At 41.0% G+C, this 21,651-nt stretch overlaps 2 protein-coding genes across 2 annotated transcripts; one reads left to right on the forward strand and one right to left on the reverse strand.

Moving 5' to 3' along the window:
- The first annotated feature begins 15,479 nt into the window (after nucleotides 1–15,479).
- Nucleotides 15,480–17,278, forward strand: LOC124017094 (2-aminoethanethiol dioxygenase-like). The gene has a single exon (XM_046332483.1). The coding sequence runs from the start codon at nucleotides 15,770–15,772 to the stop codon at nucleotides 16,526–16,528; it is 759 nt and encodes a 252-aa protein (XP_046188439.1). The 5' UTR covers nucleotides 15,480–15,769; the 3' UTR covers nucleotides 16,529–17,278.
- Nucleotides 17,279–19,880: 2,602 nt separating this feature from the next.
- LOC124017091 (early growth response protein 2b-like) lies at nucleotides 19,881–21,318 on the reverse strand. Its single transcript, XM_046332481.1, has one exon. The coding sequence runs from the start codon at nucleotides 21,226–21,228 to the stop codon at nucleotides 20,497–20,499; it is 732 nt and encodes a 243-aa protein (XP_046188437.1). The 5' UTR covers nucleotides 21,229–21,318; the 3' UTR covers nucleotides 19,881–20,496.
- Nucleotides 21,319–21,651: the final 333 nt, after the last annotated feature.

Genomic DNA, 21,651 nt, shown 5'->3' on the forward strand with positions numbered 1-21,651 from the left:
AGGCCGCAGAACGTTCTCTACGGCGTCTCCAGACTGTCACATGTGCTCAGTGTGAACCTGCTTTCATCTGTGAAGAGCACAGGGCGCCAGTGGCGAATTTGCCAATCTTGGTGTTCTCTGGCAAATGCCAAACGTCCTGCACTGTGTTGGGCTGTAAGCACAACCCCCACCTGTGGACATCGGGCCCTCATACCACCCTCGTGGAGTCTGTTTCTGACCATTTGAGCCTTCACATGCACATTTGTGGCCTGCTGGAGGTCATTTGCAGGGCTCTGGCAGTGCTCCTCCTGCTCCTCCTTGCGCAAAGGCGGAGATAGCGATCCTGCTGCTGGGTTGTTGCCCTCCTACGGTCTCCTCCACGTCTCCTGATGTACTGGCCTGTCTCCATGCTCTGGACACTACGCTGACAGACACAGCAAACCTTCTTGCCACAGCTCGCATTGATGTGCCATCCTGGATGAGCTGCACTACCTGAGCCACTTGTGTGGGTTGTAGACTCCGTCTCATGCTACCACTAGAGTGAAAGCACCGCCAGCATTCAAAAGTGACCAACACATCAGCCAGGAAGCATAGGAACTGAGAAGTGGTCTGGTCACCACCTGCAGAACCACTCCTTTATTGGGGGTGTCTTGCTAATTGTCTACAATTTCCACCTGTTGTCTATTCCATTTGCACAACAGCATGTGAAATGTGTCAATCAGTGTTGCTTCCTAAGTGGACAGTTTGATTGTGTGATTGACTTGGAGTTACATTGTGTTGTTTAAGTGTTCCCTTTATTTTTTTGAGCAGTGTATATATACAGTGGTGCAAAAACATATTTAGTCAGCCACCGATTGTGCAAGTTCTCCCACTTAAAAAGATGAGAGGCCTGTCAATTTCGTCATAGGTAAACTTCAACTAAGACAGACAAAATGAGAAGAAAAGAAATCCAGAAAATCACATTGTAGGATTTGTAATTAATTTATTTGCAAATTATGGTGGAAAATAAGTATTTGGTCACCTACAAACAAGCAAGATTTCTGGCTCTCACAGACCTGTAACTTCTTCTTCAAGAGGCTCCTCTGTCCTCCACTCGTTACCTGTATTAATGGCACCTGTTTGAACTTGTTATCAGTATAAAAGACACCTGTCCACAACCTCAAACAGTCACACTCCAAACTCCACTATGGCCAAGACCAAAGAGCTGTCAAAGGACACCAGAAACAAAATTGTAGACCTGCACCGGGCTGGGAAGACTGAATTTGCAATAGGTAAGCAGCTTGGTTTGAAGAAATCAACTGTGGGAGCAATTATTAGGAAATGGAAGACATACAAGACCACTGATAATCTCCCTCGATCTGGGGCTCCACGCAAGATCTCACCCCGTGGGGTCAAAATGATCACAAGAACGGTGAGCAAAAATCCCAGAACCACACGGGGGGACCTAGTGAATGACCTGCAGAGAGCTGGGACCAAAGTAACAAAGCCTACCATCAGTAACACACTACGCCGCCAGGGACTCAAATCCTGCAGTGCCAGACGTGTCCCCCTGCTTAAGCTAGTACATGTCCATGCCCGTCAGAAGTTTTCTAGAGAGCATTTGAATGATCCAGAAGAAGATTGGGAGAATGTCATATGGTCAGATGAAACCAAAATATAACTTTTTGGTAAAAACTCAACTCGTCGTGTTTGGAGGACTAAGAATGCTGAGTTGCATCCAAAGAACACCATACCTACTGTGAAGCATGGGGGTGGAAATATCATGCTTTGGGGCTGTTTTTCTGCAAAGGGACCAGGACGACTGATCCTTGTAAAGGAAAGAATGAATGGGGCCATGTATTGTGAGATTTTGAGTGAAAACCTCATTCCATCAGCAAGGGCATTGAAGATTCAACGTGGCTGGGTCTTTCAGCATGACAATGATCCCAAACACACCGCCCGGGCAACGAAGGAGTGGCTTCGTAAGAAGCATTTCAAGGTCCTGGAGTGGCCTAGCCAGTCTCCAGATCTCAACCCTATAGAAAATCTTTGGAAGGAGTTGAAAGTCTGCGTTGCCCAGCAACAGCCCCAAAACATCACTGCTCTAGAGATCTGCATGGAGGAATGGGCCAAAATACCAGCAACAGTGTGTGAAAACATTTGACCTCTGTCATTGCCAACAAAGGGTATTTAACAAAGTATTGAGATAAACGTTTGTTATTGACCAAATACTTATTTTCCACCATAATTTGCAAATAAATTCATTAAAAATCCTACAATGTTATTTTCTGGATTTCTTTTTTCATTTTGTCTGTCATAGTTGAAGTGTACCTATGATGAAAATTACAGGCCTCATCTTTTTAAGTGGGTGAACTTGCACAATTGGTGGCTGACTAAATACTTTTTTGCCCCAAGGTATATATCAATTTTTTAAAATTTGTTTTGACTGCACTGCCTCTAGGAGCGCAAAACAGCTAATACAAAGCTAAGTATTTTATTCTAGCCCTGGTATTCAGGTCTATATTGCGCTTCTGCACATAATCATAATACTAGTGTAATTTAAGTATTAACAAATCATATACAGTAGGCCTAGCTTTGCAAAAACTGAGGAACGGTAGTGATTTGCAATAGAAGTCTATGAAATAAAAACATTCTGGTATCCTGAGCATGCAGCTGTAACTGTCAAGCACATAGCCTAAAGCTGTGGTCATCAAGAACAGGCTCATCATGCTTGCTATGTCATATTTCATAACGGGATTTAAGGCTCCATGTCACATTCCTCTTTTTTAATGTACAGAGATGCATACTTTGAATCAAAGGCCGTGATTTTTAACCAAAACAAGTCATTTTTTTCTAGGCCTAACAAGCACAGATAACAGATATGTCCTTTCATTTAAATGTATGTGTGATGGGTCATCCTTTCTCTGGTAAAAAGAAATGGAAACTCTGTGAATGTAGCGAAACGTGGGGGTAAATTTGAATGAAATCGTGCATCCTTATTTGCTGTGGTGATGTATCTATGTTTACAAGTCAATCCACTCCATCAAACCATGAGAATGTATTCGAATGGAAATCAATATAAAACAAATGTCTCTTTTGGTATTTGTTGTAACTGTATGTTTTGTTATTGGTGTTGATTGATATTTTGTATAGAGCTACTGTATGTCTCAAAGTGAAATGTAGTTTTATGAAATTAAGGCAATGTAGCAAACAAATTAATATACCCTATCTTTTTATAGTTATTTATTTACATGATGCTGCTGTATAGACCAGGGTTGAAGTCAATTACAAGTTAAAATTCAGGAACATAATTGGATTTCTAAAGCAGAACTCCTGAATTGACTGAAATTTAAATAGAATTGTCACCAACCCTTATGTAGACCAAGTCCCATTCTGGCATTGATATTGAATGTTGAACAATACTGTGCTTTGTGGCTAAGTATAACTTTTTATTTGGTTATTTTTCTGACATTTCATAATGAAACCGTGACACAACAGCCTTTCTCACGGGAAGTTTTCATGGATCATGGGGATGTCGATGGGACAAGATCAAAGCCTAATATGTTAATTGTCTACGGTTGTGGCCAAAGTTTTGAAAATGACATAAATATTCATTTTCAAAGTCTGTTGCCACAGTTTGTATGATGGCAATTTGCATATACTCCAGAATGTTATGAAGAGTGATTAGATGAATTGCAAGTAATTGCTAAGTCCCTCTTTGCCATGCAAATGAACTGAATCCCCCAAAAAACATTTCTACTGCATTTCAGCCCTGCCACAAAAGGACCAGCTGACATCATGTTAGTGATTCTCTCGTTAACACAGGTGTGAGTGTTGACAAGGGCTGGAGATCACTCTGTCATGCTGATTGAGGTCGAATAACAGACTGGAAACTTCAAAAGGAGGGTGGTGCTTGGAATCATTGTTCTTCCTCTGTAAATCATGCTTACCTGCAAGGAAACAGGTGCAGTCATCATTGCTTTGCACATAAAGGGCTTCACAGGCAAGGATATTGCTGCCAGTCAGATTGCACCTAAATCAACCGTTTATCGGATCATCAAGAACTTCAAGGAGAGCGGTTCAATTGTTGTGAAGAAGGCTTCAGGGCGCCCAAGAAAGTCCAGCAAGCGCCAGGACTGTCTCCAATAGTTGATTCAGCTGCGGGATCGGGGCACCACCAGTACAGAGCTTGTTCAGGAATGGCAGCAGGCAGGTGCGAGTGCATCTGCACACACAGTGAGGTGAAGACTTTTGGGGGGTGGCCTGGTGTCAAGAAGGGCAGCAAAAGAAGCCATCTCTCTCCAGGAAAAACATCAGGGACAGACTGATATTCTGCAAAAGGTACAGGGATTGGACTGCTGAGGACTGGGGTAAAGTCATTTTCTCTGATGAATCTCCTTTCCGATTGTTTGCCGCACCCGGAAAAAAGCTTGTCCGGAGAAGACGAGGTGAGCGCTACCATCAGTCATGTGTCATGCCAACAGTAAAGCATCCTGAGACCATTCATGTGTGGGGTTGCTTCTCAGCCAAGGGTGTGGAGTGGGCTCACTCACAAATTTGCCTAAGAACACAGCCATGAATAAAGAATGGTACCAACACATCCTCCAAGAGCAACTTCTCCCAACCATCCAGGAACAGTTTGGTGACGAACAATGCCTTTTCCAGCATGATGGAGCACCTTGCCATAAGGGAAAAGTGACAACTAAGTGGCTCGGGGAACAAAACATCAAGATTTTGGGTCCATGGCCAGGAAACTCCCCAGACCTTAATCCCATTGAGAACTTTGATGAATCCTTAAGAGGCGGGTGGACAAACAAAACCCCACAAATTCTGACTAACTCCAAGCATTGATTATGCAAGAATGGGTTGCCATTAGTCAGAATGTGGCCCAGGAGTTAATTGACAGCATGCCAGGGGGATTGCAGAGGTCTTAAAAAAGAAGGGTCAACACTGCAAATATTAAATTTTTGCTTCAACTTCATGTAATTGTCAATAAAAGCCTTTGACACTTATGAAATGCTTGTAATTATACTTCACTATTCCATAGTAACATCTGACAAAAATATCTAAAGACCGTGAAGCAGCAAACTTTGTGGAAATTGATATTTGTGTCATTCTCAACTTTTGGCCACGACTGTACAATGCATAGAGGGCCCTGTTACCAAAATTGGTTAACGGAATGCTTATACAGTACTTTGAATCAGATTTTAATTATTTTATGTGTGTGCTTCAAGTGCGTTTTTGTCGCAGGTATTCAGTTCACTACCTTTGTCTGTCTTTGCATTGTGGAAGTAATTGGACTTAGATGCATGAGGTGCATAGCTTTTGTGAGAGCATGCTCCTTTATATAGCAAATACAACGTGTTAATGATGTAACTTGTAGTTTTGTAGCGGAGCGAGGTATGTTTTAATGGTAGCAGAGTTGCATAATTGAGCAAAAGAGCACTTTGGGGCTTATGGGTTTCATCAGGACATTGTTAACACTGGACAATCAGAAAGAGGAGGATTAAGGTGTTGATGTGACCAGAGATAAAGTTAGTTTAATTATGTGTTACTCTTATATCTACAAGTTTAGTCTCCCTGGTTTATGTTTGTAGGTGGGGTTTATTTGCAAGAATAACCTCTTGTTTTGTGCCTTCACTTGAAACACTGTAGTCTGTATAACACTGTGCAAAATGCAATACTGTGAACAATTATACTACTTTTGTTTAAACTTGCTGACCTGTGTGACATGAGTAAAGAACAAAATACAAAAAATCTCATTTTTTGTTTCATCATTCAAATCCAGATGTAAAAATAACCTGTGTGCATATGTGCATGGAGAGAACAATATTTTGTTGTTTTTGTAGTGTGTAATAATAATAATATAATAATATATGCCATTTAGCAGACGCTTTTATCCAAAGCGACTTACAGTCATGTGTGCATACATTCTACGTGTATTTATTGCTGTCTTTTTCAGTCATCTTTTGTGACATTTAGAGACTCGCATTATTGATGGTTGTATATTAAGCTACTTCTACTGCACTTCAAACACCATATTACTCTACATTAGTGAAGTACTTAACTTAAAGTTTGATTATTCACAAATGTGTATAGTGGACATTTGAAATCCTTAATCTGTCATGCATATTTGTGAGTAGGGTTGACAATGGAGAGGACAGGCTTGTCTTTTTGAGAATGAATAGGTTGCTCTCATCTCACTTTAACAGTGCGTCAGAGTTCTGTTCATTTGACGTCAGCCCTTTATCTAGTGCCCTTTCATATCCGGTGAGTAGTTGGAGCTTTGGTCAACCACTACTTGACCAAAGGTAGTGAGAGGTCACTAACTTATTTAATAATTCATTAAAAACATGAAATGAATGTATTAGACCTTTGTCAATTTATCAGAACTTATTTGGGAATATATAATACTGTAGCCTATAACACACACGTGCCACAAAAAAGTGCAATACTCACTGATGGCCACTCAGTGTCTCCCCTGCTACAGTTATAATAATGTGTCACTATTTGGATAGACTGGATTTTCCATCTGTAGATGCTCTAGTTTGTTGATAGTATGACCATCTGTTGATAAGCAACTGCTTGCTAGGAGTAGATTTATAATAATAGTAAGGTTTAGGGTTAGAGATAGTTACACTGAACAAAAAATATAAACAACATGCAACAATTTCAAAGATTTTACTGAGTTACAGTTCATGTAAGGAAATCAGTCTGTTGAAATTATTTCATTAGGCCTTAATCTATGGAATATACAGGACTGGGAGTACAGATATGCATGTTTTTTTTACGGTATGGGTGTGGATCAGAAAAACGGTCTGTATCTGGTGTGACCACCAGCGCGCCTCATGCAGCGCCCCACATCTCTTTCGCTATAGAGTTAATCAGGCTGTTGATTGTGGCCTATGGAATGTTATCCCACTCCATTTCAATGGCTGTGCGAAGTTGCTGGATATTGTCAGGAACTGGAACACGCTGTTGTACTCATCGATCCAGAGCATCCGAAACGTGCTCAATGGGTAGCATGTCTGCTGAGTGTGCAGGCCATGGAAGAACTGGGAAATTTTCAGCTTCTAGGAATTGTTTATAGATCTTTAAGACATGCTGAAACATGAGGTGATAGCGGTGAATAAAAGGCATGACAATGGGCCTGAAGATCTCGTTACCGTATCTCTGTGCATTCAAATTGATAAAATTAAATTGTGTTCATTGTCCGTAACTTATGCCTGCCCATACCATAACCCCACCTCCACCATGGGGCACTCTGTTCATAACGTTGACATCAGCAAACCACTCGCCACACGACGCCATACACCTACTTGATACACACACACACACACACACACACACACTACATGTTAATGTTTCTAAATGTATGTAAATTGCCTTTTGTCTGTAATGTCTTTTTCGTTATGCGTCGGACACCAGTAAGACTAGCTGTCGCCATTGGCGTCGGCTAATGGGAATCCTAATGAATCAAATCATACCATCATCTGCCAGGTATAATTGAAACCAGGGTTCATCTGTGAAGAACACACTTCTCCAGTGGCCATTGAAGGTGAGCATTTGCCCACTGAAGTCAATTAAGATGCCGAACTGCAGTCAGGTCAAGACTAGAGGTCGACCGATTAATCGGAATGGTCGATTAATTAGGGCCGATTTAAAAATATTTTTTTAGATTGCACCTTTATTTAACTAGGCAAGTCAGTTAACACGTTCTTATTTTCAATGAAGGCCTATGAACGGTGGGTTAACTGCCTTGTTCAAGGGCAGAATGACAGATTTTTACCTTGTCAGCTCAGGGATTCAATCTTGCAACTTTACGGTTAACTATGGAATTTACTGGACTGGGAGTACAGATATGCACGTGTGTCCTTCTGTAGCTCAGTTGGTAGAGCATGGCGCTTGTAATGCCAGGGTTGTGGGTTCGATCCCCGGGACCACCCATACGTAGAATGTATGCACACATGACTGTAAGTTGCTTTGGATAAAAGCGTCTGCTAAATGGCATATATTATTATTATATTATTAACTAGTCCAACGCTCTAACCACCTGCCTCACGAGGAGCCTGCCTGTTACGCGAATGCAGTAAGAAGCCAAGGTAAGTTGCTAGATAGCATTAAACTTATCTTATAAAACACAATCATAATCACTAGTTATAACTACACTTGGTTGATGATATTACTAGTTTATCTAGTGTGTCCTGCGTTGCATATAATCGATGCGGTGCGCATTTGCGAGAAAGGACTGTCGTTGCTCCAACGTGTACCTAACCATAAACATCAATGCCTTTCTTGAAATCAATACACAGAAGTATATATTTTTAAACCTGCATATTTAGCTAAAAGAAATCCAGGTTAGCAGGCCATATTAACCAGGTGAAATTGTGTCACTTCTCTTGCATTCATTGCACGCAGATTCAGGGTATATGCAGCAGTTTGGGCCACCTGGCTCATTGCGAACTAATTTGCCAGAATTTTACATAAATATGACTTAACATTGAAGGTTGTGCAATGTAACAGGAATATTTAGACTTATGGATGCCACCCGTTAGATAAAATACCGAACGGTTCCGTATTTCACTGAAATAATAAACGTTTTGTTTTCTAAATGATAGTTTCCGGATTCAACCATATTAATGACCAAAGGCTCGTATTTCTATGTGTTATTATGTTATAATTAAGTATATGATTTGATAGAGCAGTCGGACTGAGCGATGGTAGCAGGCTCGTAAGCACTCATTCAAACAGCACTTTCGTGCGTTTTGCCAGCTTTAAGCATTGCGCTGTTTATGACCTCAATCCTATCAACTTCCGAGATTAGGCTGGTGTAACCGATGTGAAATGGCTAGCTAGTTAGCGGGGTGCGCGCTCATAGAGTTTCAAACATCACTCGCTCTGAGACTTGGAGTAGTTGTTCCCCCTTGCTCTGCATGGGTAACGCTGCTTCGAGGGTGGCTGTTGTCGATGTGTTCCTGGTTCAAGCCCAGGTAGTGGCGAGGAGGGACGGAAGCTAAGTGCCTATAAATTCATCCAATAGTCAAAGGTATATGAAATACAAATCGTATAGAGAGAAATAGTCCTATAATAACTACAACCTAAAACTTATTACCTGGGAATATTGAAGACTTGTGTTAAAAGGAACCACCAGCTGTCATATGTTCTCATGTTGTGAGCAAGGAACTTAAACGTTAGCTTTCTTACATGGCACATATTGCACTTTTTCTTTTCCAACACTTTGTTTTTGCATTATTTAAACCAAATTGAACATGTTTCATTATTTATTTGAGGCTAAATTGATTTTATTGATGTATTATATTAAGTTAAAATAAGTGTTTATTCAATATTGTTGTAATTGTCATTATTACAAATAAAGAAATAAACAAGATTGTCCGTTTAATCGGTATCAGCTTTTTTTGGTCCTCCAGTAATCGGTATCGGTGTTGAAAAATCAGAATCGGTCGACCTCTAGTCAAGACCCTGATGAGGATGGCGAGCACGCAGATAAGCGTCCCTGAGATAGTTACTGACAGTTTGTGTAGAAATTCTTAGGTTGTGTAAACCCACAGTTTCATCAGCTGTCTGAGTGGCTGGTCTCAGACGATCATGCAGGTGAAGAAGCTGGATGTGGGATGGTGTGGTCACACGCCGTCTGCGGTTATGAGGCCGGTTGGACGTACTGCCAAATTAACATTACATTCTCTGACAATAGCTCTGGTGGACATTCCTGCAGTCAGCATGCCAATTGCTTGCTTCATCAAAACTTTAGAGATCTGTGGCATTGTGTTGTGTGACAACTGCACATTTTAGATGGGCCTTTAATTGTCCCCAGCACAAGATGCACCTGTGTAATGATCATGCTGTTTAATCAGCTTCTTGATATGCCAAACCTGTCAGGTGGATTAATTATCTTGGCAAAGGAGAATGCTCACGAACAGGGATGTAAACCGAAATAAGCTTTTTGTGCGTATAGGAACATTTCTGGGATCTTTTATTTCAGCTCATAAAACATGGGACCAACACTTTACATGTTGCATTTATATTTTTGTTCAGTGTTGTTGAAATGTTACCGATAGTCTGTAGAGCATCTACAGATGGACTGTCCAAATAAAGTGTTACTGACTGTAAATTATAATAATAATAATAATATATGAAAAATATATATCCATCCCCCATAAAATAATACAACATGCACTGTAATTGTTACACTGTAATTGCAATACTGCCAACATTGCCAGAACATAATCAGATGCATGGTAGACAAGTCCTTTGTAGACTTTTGCTATTTGATTCATCTCTGTCTTCACTGTCTCCAAATGTACCCTTGAATTCTGTTTAATTATTGATCCATTAACAAAACTGCATTTTGAATGAGACTCTTATGAAGGGGCTGCCTTGTACCTCTGGGTAGCAATGGGTGAGAGAGTCCCCTCTCCTTTCTCTCAGTTCCTATGAAAAGGTTGCCAAGTTAAAACATCTCATAATCAACAAAAGTGTTGTGGATGGGTTAGGGCTGTCCCTGACTAAAAACAATACTGGTCGACCAAGAGTCCGACCAATTCGATTTTAAAATGTTATATGTTTCCATATATAGAAACACCCTATGTGTTTTAATCAAATCAACTACAGTATATGTAGGCTACTAAGCTTGTCTGTGAAGGCCAGCTGCTGCTGGCCTTCACAGATTCTGCCTTTATGTTCCCGAAGTTGCCGGTTATAGGCTACATCAGGGGTCGGCAAACCTTTTCCATTTGGAGTGCCAATTTATCTTACAATTTCTACCGATCTGTGCCAGTTAGGATTTTCATGCACATTTGATTTTATAATCAAGTCTTCATATCTCAAAATCATTGTCATGAGATTAATACAAATTATATCTAAATCTAAATGAAAATAATACAAATCTAAAAGTAACTTCTATTGCCATCGCCAACTAGTCAAAATAGCCTACATAAAGCCAACAAATAAAAACATTGCAGCCTGCAGGTAGAAAATATCCAGATAAAAATGAATCACATTGGTTACTCATGGCCTGTCTGCAGAAACTTGAAACATTGTATCATCTATCAACTTGGTGCAGCCCAAAGCTTGTGCTAACAAACTTACAACATTGTATAAAATATTCTGGACCAGCAGGAAACAGCAGTTTCCTGACACCAGTGAGCTCTGGACAGACACAGCTGTATTTGTGCAAGGGATAAGAAGTAATCAGGTAGGCCTATTTTATGATGTTTCCACCAGATCAGAGCATTACATATTATTTCCTTTCATGCCAAGTGGTTATCAAAGGGAGAGAGCTGGAAAGATTTTTCAAATAGGCTACATTGAGGAACTATTGTCGTTCTCAATGGATGTAAAAACAGACTTTGTTCACTTGCTGTTTGATTTGATTTGTTTGAGGTGAAGGAAAAAATGACTTTTAGAAGCTCCACAGCTCATTAGTGGTGTTGAGTTAAGACAATCAGAAATACTATCAGATCCCCAAATGGGCACATTTATAAGCCTACATTTGCGCGCAGGACAGGAAGCCGAGGCCTAATTCAATGCATAATTAGATGTGCCTCCTTACTCAACATTGACAGGATAACTCCAAACTAAACACAATGAATAAATTGACAACTCGTAAATGGAATGAAATAGCCCCAAACTTGTTTCGCACAAGCGTATCCTAGGTTGTGAGCTCTGCAAACAACGTGTCCACTCTGACAATAAGAACTGTAAAACACTGTAATAATAACATATTTAATTAATTAATAACAGAAATTACGGAAGCCAGACAAACATTGTAGATGAGAAATTATATGAATTAACAGTAAATATACTACTGGTGATACTGGTGTGCCATCCCCGTGGCCTCCGCAATGGATTAGTCCACTGAGACAGGAGTCAATCAAAATGTGCCATAAAACTTGTATTTTTTTTAAACTGCTCAATTTAAAAAATGATCAGTCGACCAACAGCCTATTGACCAAACAATCAACCAGTCGACTAAATGGGGTCAGCCCTAGGATGGATCATGGTAAAGATAAAGAAAGTTTGCAATTGTCCAGGCAGGAAGTTTAGAGTGAGATCTTTGTGGATTGCTGTAGGCTTGCTGTAGAATAAATGAATGATATTATCATCCTAGACTTCCACACTGGATTTGTCATTGAAATCTACTGTTTGGAAAATGACATCTCAAAACAGGTTTGTTCTCAACACAATACACAACACTGATCTCGTAGAGATAAGCAGTAATGACACTTTGTGTTATCATTAAAAGGATGTGGACATTTGTTAATTGTTGCATCATGGATGCAGTTGCTTCTTGGCTGATGTCAATATTTCCCTATGCATCGGCTGGCTGATTACTTACCAAACACCAGTGATGCCACAATGCTAATTTTTGTATAATGCCCCCCCCCCCATCCCACACACACACACACACACACAACACACAACACACACAAATGATGTACCGACACATTGGCTAACTGTAACTAATAATAACATTCCCAATGATAAATAGTGTTGATTGACAGGAATAAGGTATAAATAGGTTATGTTTCTGCACATTGCTTGACAAAAGTAAGTTGTGGTGCCATAATATATAACCATTTATCACTGGACCTTTACAGTCTTGAACACCACATGCCTGCTGTTGACATCAACTCTACTCTGCTTCATACTGGGACTTGAATTGTGTACATGTCCCGTCTCCGCTGCGACTCTTGTAGTCCATTTGGAAGTGATAATCCAAACATCCTCCACTCTGCTTTAGAATCTTCATCTTTGATATAGACAACACCTCACCATACATTATGATTCACAAAGCTGCATTACAATGTAATAATACTGCATGTAGCATGTTTTTATCTTTCCTTGAGAAGATAAACAAATCTCAACAGGTTGACCTGAATTTGGGTGCCCAGCCACATAACTATTTAAATCAGTATCTCTTTGGCTCTGTATTGATCATTTTATCTATACTGTATGGCTCCTTGAATATAGCATTCATAAAGCCACCTTGGTTAAGATATTAATTACCTATTAAATCATAACTTTTCACCCAGCAACACAAACTCAAACTGACAATATGAAATCTAGCATATGAAGTCAGTGGGCCCAGGCCTGGCCAGAGAGAATGTTTGAAGATTCCTCTGCCAGAGATAATAAACTTCTCAAAGGAGAAACAGGGCCCATTATCAACAGAACCCAAGTCCTCTGAGTCCCCTGTTCACAGTGCAGGGACCCTATGTCGATAGGAAACAAGCAGAGAGGATGGGCTGTTAGTGGATGGGGGCCATGAGGCCCTGCACTTGCAAGCCAATGCCTAAGCTCACTCTTCTCCCCGCCACCCTCTCTCTATTCCTCTTTTTATCCCTGAAAGGCTAGCTTGAATCAAAGGCTCCAGCCAGAACCTTTGTTTTCCTTGGAAGCTGTGTATATACATTGTGGCTTTATGAAACCAGTGAGCTAGATTCTTAAACTTGAAACGACATCAGTGATGCCAAATATGACTTTTTTAAATGTTTCTCTGTTGACAGAATGATATGCATGCAACATTTTGGGACCCTTTACCCTAGAATATTTTGTTATCAATTAGTTGTTTTTAATTTGGTGTATCCACAATTGATACGCTCCATATAAAGTGTGGTGACAGGAGACAGAAAACCGATGTTACTCTAGTTGGGAGGACCAACTGTTTAGTAATAAAGATTATGGCTATAAGCAGAGGTAAAAAAATAAAATTTTAAAAAGACTGTGTTAGCTAGCCGTTAGCCACTCCTTATGGATCCCTAGGGATAAGATAGCATGTGGGGGGACTGTACAACAGCCTTGCTTCCTGCAAATACCCAGCGGAGTGTCGGGAGAGCACACAATGACTCTGGGTTGAGAGACCCGACAACTCTAAGCATATTATATCCATCATGACCTTGAGAGTGATTCTGGAAAACATAAATCCTGTTTACTGGCCATGCGTAGCATTCGATGTGAAGAATTTGGGGGGGGGGGGATATGCTTGTCTTGCCTAGCTCCAAAGCATAGTGGATATCCGTTTTAAGATCAAACCCAAAATATTTCTATGTAATTTAACTGCAACAATGCCCTATTACCATACTGCTGTTTCACAAGAAATCAAGCTGACTCCCTGAGTAATGGAGGAGTGCTCTACAGCTCATTGCAGGACCAGCAGCATACAAACTCCATGATGTTTTGAAAGATACTACTGCTGCTCTCGAGGAATTTCTAAGACACAGTGATAAATATACAAGTGGTTTGTGGGGTTTGCTGGTGAACCAAGGCCACAAATAAACAGCTTCTTGCAGATAAAAATCTTGTTTGTTTTGTTTCGACAGAAGCACCACAATAGAATTAAGGAGGCAGGACAGAGTCCTCTTGCTTTAGCTATGCTTCTTGCTAAGCTTTACTTTCAATTTAGCTCCAGAGTTTCCACCTGCTTTCATCCAGTTGTGTCTCACATGAACCCACCCAATTAATCAAGTTTGCAAAACACATTTATAAATGTGGTTAGGCTATGCCTCAAATTATCTGTAGCAGAAATACACTTTACTGGGAGCCAAGAATAAGAGGAACAAAGGAATGAATGGGGGAGTTGGGTGTCATTTCCTGCACGAGTGTATCCTTTGTGTGTGTGTGTGTGTGTGTGTGTGTGTGCGTGCGTGCGTGCGTGCGTGTGTGTGTGATGATGGAGAATTGTGGGGGAAAAATAACAGAAAAACAACCTGATGAGGAACGATTACCAAATGTGGAAACATCTGTCACTCTTTTTAGATAACATGCTTAATAGCTTCCATATGACAGATCACTCATGATTCATTAATTATTTTTTGGTGGCCAAATTGTTCAAGGAAATTAGGCTGCCGTAACATACATTGAGATGGCAGGTAGCCAAGTGGTAAAGTGTGTTTAGAGCGTAACCGAAAGGTTGCTGGTTCGAATCATTGAGCTGACTCAGTGAAAAATCTGTAGTTGTACCCTTGAGCAAGGCACTTAACTCTTGTTGCTCTGGATAACAGTGTCAGCTAAATGACTCAAATTAAAATGTGCATTGGGCTTGCTGCTCAGTGAGATTGATAGACCCTCTTATGTCTCGGAGAAAATTCTACCATTCTTTCAAAGTCCTGCCATTATTTCAAACCTAATGCTGCTCTGCTTTTTCAATTGATAGAATAATAAACGAGTTTAGTCTTATATGGTAGGCCTACTCATAGTACACTGCTGCGCTCTGTATTGTCCAGAATCAGTAGACTCAAGTATGAAAAGGTCAACAACCTCACTGCTATTCCTCTTTAAGGAGGTGAGGAATGGTATTTTGGTTATTGTAGTACATAAATAAATACGTTTATCATCTCTCACAATGATATGAAATGTAAGACTTGTAATTGAACATAGTATCAAAACAAATATTATACACATTCCATATGCTTTATATGTTTTATCTAATAACGATGTGTTTGGGTGAAGATAAATACCAACAGTACATTATTAAACCACATTTCCCACAATGCCCCGCGTCACGAACTGAAGCGTTTTCCTTTGCGGACGTGTGTGAAAGATATCCGTAAATGGGGAGTTGGAGAGACATTTGATGTTGTGTCATACAGAGTACCCCTTACTTAAAATTGCATTCGACTTTCTATTTTTATGTGAAGTTGGAATATATATTTCACCAGGTGTAATCAATCATTCTCACCGAGAGAGGGACAGGCAGGATCAACGGCAGCTGTGCTTGAAGCCCAGCCTGCAAAACGCTAGCTAGCAAGCGCGAGGTTGGTGTGGAATTACAGAACAGTACTTCACGGGCTTAATGATGCCTCGCGACAACATGACCTCCCTCGTTCAGAAAATTGGTAGACAGGCGCTTGTAACATTTAGAAACCCATCTTTGGTAGGTGATAAAGCGTTTCTGGATAATCAAGGTAAACTCCAAACCCTCATGACCGAAATCAGAGCTGCGGATCTGAAGATTGCTCCAAGGAAAGTTGACTGCGCGTCTACACCTCTGCCACACAACCCCCCGGTCACATACATGCACATATGCGAGACAGACCAATTCAGCATGGGGGTGTTTCTGCTGAAGAGCGGTGCCTCCATCCCCTTGCACGACCACCCGGGAATGTACGGCATGTTAAAAGTTATGTATGGCAAGGTCAGGATCACCTGTTTTGACAGGTTGGACAAATCAACTAACGTGGCCAGTGACACGCAATTCAAGCCTCCCCTGCTACCTTTCCAGAGAGATACGCTGAGGAGGTCAATACTCCGGTCGGTCGGTGAGTTTACAGAAGAGAGTGGCCCGTGTATTTTGACCCCTGACCGAGACAACCTTCATCAAATCGACGCAGTCGATGGACCCACTGCTTTCCTCGATATTCTGGCACCACCATATGATCCAGATGACGGTAGAGACTGTCATTATTACAAAGTTCTGGAGTCTGCCTCGGACTCGGAGGACAAAAAGGCTGAGGCTCAGGGGCAAAAGGAAGTTTGGCTCATGGAAGTACTGCAACCTTCTGATTTTTGGTGTGGTGGTGAACCTTACCCCGGCCCTGAAGTCAATATCTGAAGCGCACTATGAACGCTGAATTGATGTGAACCATTGATTCTCAGGGCTGTGTCACAACATGGTTTAAATGTATGATGGTCATAATTCCTACAATGATGGATTATTATGGAATGGATATGTCACTGTGGTGTGTAATGGGAAAACATGTTGTGTGAACTAAAAGCACTTATACTAAAGTTGGACAAATGCTCACAATCGTCTCTTCAGTTTGGGGGTTGGCCAGTCACAATGCATTTAGCCTGTAATGAAAGTAGTTACTCAGTTGATAAATTGTGATCTTTGTACATCATCTCTAATGTATTTGAAATTACACCAAGTTTATCATGTCTTGAAATTAACTGAAACCATACATTAAACATAACATTTCTAAGAAGAACAATATTGAGGGACTCAAGAATTCACTAAATGGGGTATGCTGTAATACACAATTAATTGGTATATACAACCTGAAACTAATGCCTGAAGAATCGTGTAAATGTTCCTTACAAGCCAGAATGTTGAATCAAATAACATTTACAATTACTCTACCAGTTGTCTGTGGTTTATTCTTTGGCTGCTCTAAATTTGAAACCAAATATCCGAAGGATTTTTATTTTTTATTTTTACCCAACTTGTTAAAGAGCTGGAAGGTATATTGTTCAGTTCCGGGCACTGAGATATAAATAGTTTATATTGAATTTTACATTTGATTTAGTCAATAGCTGTTGAACCATGCCATGAAAATGAACATTATATTCTGAATCAGGAGGATGGAGATATTATTATTATTATTATTATCCACACCTTTGTGAGATTTTTATTCATTTATATTCAGATTTCAAGCCTTCAACAACAAAAATACAGTGCAATGTCCTCCATCCTCCCCTGATTCATAATATACAATTTTCATTGCTTAACTTGACCTCTATGCCAAACGGAACCATATACCAACTGGCTCTCTAAAAAGATTGGTTAAGCAACTGAAAGACAAACCTAACAGAGAAGCAGTAGAGTAAGTTTAAATGTAATTTTATTAAACATTCTGACTTCTATGGAACATTTACATGATTTTGAAGTCATTACTTTCAGGTTGTATACACCAATTGTGTATTACAGCCTGAATTAATCAGACTTTACAAATGAAAAAAGGTCATCATTTACTAAAGGTATGTTTTGATTGGATCAAACTACATTCTTTGAGATAGTCCCATGGGACATGGGTTACTGAATAATTATCTTAAACATTGCTTAGTTAATCGAACTTCATCAATTAAACTTAATCCCCATAATAACTTTGCTTGCCTCATCAATTTGGTAATTTAGCTCATATTTGGCAGAGTGCTATTGAGTTCATTGCTTGCGGCTTAGGGGCCTCTTGTGGACATACTGAGTATTACCTGAGAAGGACAATGTGAATAGTAGAATACTGTATACAGTATAGGCCTCCCTTGACCTAAACTCGGCAAAAAAAGAAATGTCCCTATTTCAGGACCCTGTCTTTCAAAAAATAATTCGTAATAATCCAAATAACTTCATAGATCTTCATTGTAAAGGGTTTAAACACTGTTTCCCATGCTTGTTCATTGAACCACACACAATTAATGAACATGCAACTGTGGAATGGTCGTTAAGACACAAACAGCTTACAGATGGTAGGCAATTAAGGTCACAGTTATAAAAACTTAGGACACTAAAAGGGCTTTTCTACTGACTGAAAAACGCCAAAATAAAGATCCACAGGATCCCTGCTCATCTGTGTGAACGTGCCTTAGGCATGCTGCGCGGAAGGATGAGGACTGCAGATGTGGTCAGGGCAATATATTGCAATGTCCGTACTGTCAGACGCCTAAGATAGCGCTGCAGGGAGACAGGACGGACAGCTGATCATCCTCGCAGTGGCAGACCACGTGTAACAACACCTGCACAGGATCGGAACATCCAAGCATCACACCTGCGGTACAGGTACAGGATGGCAACAACAATTGCCAGAGTTACACCAGGAACGCACAATCACTCCCATCAGTGCTCAGACTGTCCGCAATAGGCTGAGAGAGGCTGGACTGAGGGCTTGTAGGCCTGTTGTAAGGCAGGACCTCACCAGACATCACCAGCAACAACGTCAACTATGGGCACAAACCCACCGTCACTGGACCAGACAGGACTGGCAAAAAGTGCTATTTGACGAGTCACGGTTTTGTCTCACCAGGGGTCATGGTCAGATTCGCGTTTATCGTTGAAGGAATGAGCGTTACACCGAAGCCTGCAGTCTGGAGCGGGATCGTGGTGGAGGGTCCGTCATGGTCTGGGGCAGTGTGTCACAGCATCATCGGACTGCCTGCAATGACAACAAGCTATCTCAACGCTGTGCATTACTTGGAAGACATCCTCCTCCCTCATGTGGTACCCTTCCTGCAGGCTCATCCTGACATGACCCTCCAGCATGACAATGCCACCAGCCATACTGCTCATTCTGTGCGTGATTTCCTGCAAGACAGGAATGTCAGTGTTCTGCCATGGCCAGCGAAAAGCCCGGATATCAATCCCTTTGAGCACGTCTTGGACCTGTTGGATCGGAGGGTGAGGGCTAGGGCCATTCCCCCCAGAAATGTCCGGGAACTTGCAGGTGCCTTGGTGGAAGAGCGGGGTAACATCTCACAGCAAGAACGGGCAAATCTGGGGCAGTCCATGAAGAGAAATGCACTGCAGTACTTAATGCAGCTGGTGGCCACACCAGATACTGACTGTTAACCCCCCCTTTGTAACCCCGCTTTGTTCAGGGACACATTTTTCAATTTTTGTTAGTCACATGTCTATGAATCTTGTTCAGTTTATGTCTCAGTTTTTGAATCTTGTTTATGTTCATACAAATATTTACACATGTTAAGTTTGCTGGAAATAAACACATTTGACAGTGAGAGGATCTTCTTTTGTTGTTGCTGAGTTTATATACAATAGCCTATAGCCTACTTTCAAAGGACCAAAATAAGACAAAAATACATATTCTACAACACAAAGTGGATTTCATTGTTGTTTAAAATATTTAACCATGTCCTTTGCCTAGTAATTTAATTTGTACTAGGCTAATTAAGAATACATTTGTGGAACAATGCACAAGCACACTAACAAACAAGTAGTTTTCTTTATGCCAACAATGTCAAAATATTCTACATTTATTGTAAGAAGCATCAAATCAGTTAAATATCAATACTCAGTGTGTAAAACACATGTAAAATAAAAGTATCAAAGTTCATCTCCTTTGTTACGTTCTGTAATGATCTTACATCTGAGAGGCTAAGTGGCATCAATTGTTTGTTACTCTGTCATCTTTATCCAACAAGTAACAGGAGATTTAAAAAAGTTATCAAACAGCAGGTTAATCAATTCAGTTAATTGTCTCTCTTGACAGACACTGTACAAAGCTTCCAGTTTTTGCACACATGGGAGTCAAGCCCCCACTCTCAGAATGGTGATGATATTCAGCAGAACAGAACAGACCTCTAGACTCTGTGATATTGGTCATTGCACTCCTTTCCAGCTAAAATGCAGGGATGCCCATCACAGTCTCATCTATTGTGGTATCATCTTTTTTTGAGCTGCTCTTTAAACACAGGCAAAAGAGAATCTACTTGCGGGCTGATTCCCTTTAGTATTGGCGTTGAATCTTACTCCTTGCCTGCTATTCAGCATCTCCATGACTGTTTCCTAACCTGCTCTATTGAAACACGTTCTATATTGAGCACTAGTGTTTGTGCACATTTACAGTTAAGTTATGGCTAACTGACTCTATGCCTAACGTCTATAATATACACGTGATAGCCCTGTCCAGTAATTATGTTATTCATTCAGCACCTTATATCCACATTCAGTAGTCGCCCTAGTTAACCATGTCTGCTAAATTCAGCGTGAATGTGATTTGGATGTTATAAAATTATTTTTGGACTGCATGGAAACATTGTGGCTGAATGTTCAAACCAATTATGCCAGGGTCATTATGATGACTTTTTCTCTTTCTGTCTTAAGTGGGTTTTCGTATGTCTCCTTCTTTCATCACTCCTGGCGAACTTTCTTCCACAGTGGTCACAAGTAAATGGTTTTTCTCCAGTGTGTGTGCGGATGTGCGTAGTGAGGTGGTCGCTGCGACTGAAACTGCGCATGCAGACCCGACATGGGAAGGGTTTGTGCCCTGTGTGGATTCTGACGTGTCTGCTCAGCTCGTCCGACCGAGAGAACCTCCTGTCGCAGCTCTCTGCCGGGCAAGGGTATGGTCGCTCATGGACAGGCGTTTTGCTCGAGCGGTTTGGATACTTTCTCGGCCTCGGTATTGGCCTCAGGGGTACATTTGGAGTGTTGTAGGGATTGGGTTGACAAGGGCCCTCTGCCGCAGGTCCCACACGTGTAAAATTCCTTATTGTGTTCAGAGGTGTCAGAGGTGGTGGAAGCCTCAGCGAGTTCAGTGAATATGGTAACACTTTCCTGTCAGGAAAAGCCTGGATGTCTCGTTGGCAATCTGGCTGGTAGAACCCGCTGTAGTCAGGCATGATGGTTAAGAGCGCACTGTCCACTGTCGACTTTGGTGACGTGTATGAGTGGGACGGCTGTTGGTAGGACATGGGGCAGGTCGATGTTGCCAGGTAGGTTGATTGGTCCTGGTACATTTCCCTGCTACAAGAGTAAGATGATGGAGCATACATGTGGTTTATATCATGTTGACTCTGCGCCATGGTGCAGCTCACGGTTCATGCGCAAAGGTGCTGTGGTTCAGGCGAGGGCGAGGCAGACACCGGGGAGGAAGCTGCTGTCGTTAAATCACAAACTACTTATTGAAGCCCCTGGGATTCCGGTGTCCTTTTATGCAACAGGCTGAGTGCGCGGGGACTGCGTAAAGTCTGGAAAGACAACTCGAAATTGTCCCTTTCTTCACTCAAACGATCACCTGCGGAGCAAAGAAAAAGTACTGTTAGATATGTGGCCAAAAAAATGTTTATTATGACTTTTACGCACTGGGTTTTTAATTTTATGCATGGGTTTTGCGTGCGGTTGAGCACCAATGTATGCACACATGACTGTAAGTCGCTTTGGATAAAAGCGTCTGCTAAATGGCATATATTATTATATATTATTATTATTATTAATTTGTGGTTTTG

Source organism: Oncorhynchus gorbuscha, unplaced genomic scaffold (genome assembly GCF_021184085.1).
Source record: "Oncorhynchus gorbuscha isolate QuinsamMale2020 ecotype Even-year unplaced genomic scaffold, OgorEven_v1.0 Un_scaffold_15:::fragment_4:::debris, whole genome shotgun sequence".
Taxonomy (NCBI): domain Eukaryota; kingdom Metazoa; phylum Chordata; class Actinopteri; order Salmoniformes; family Salmonidae; genus Oncorhynchus; species Oncorhynchus gorbuscha.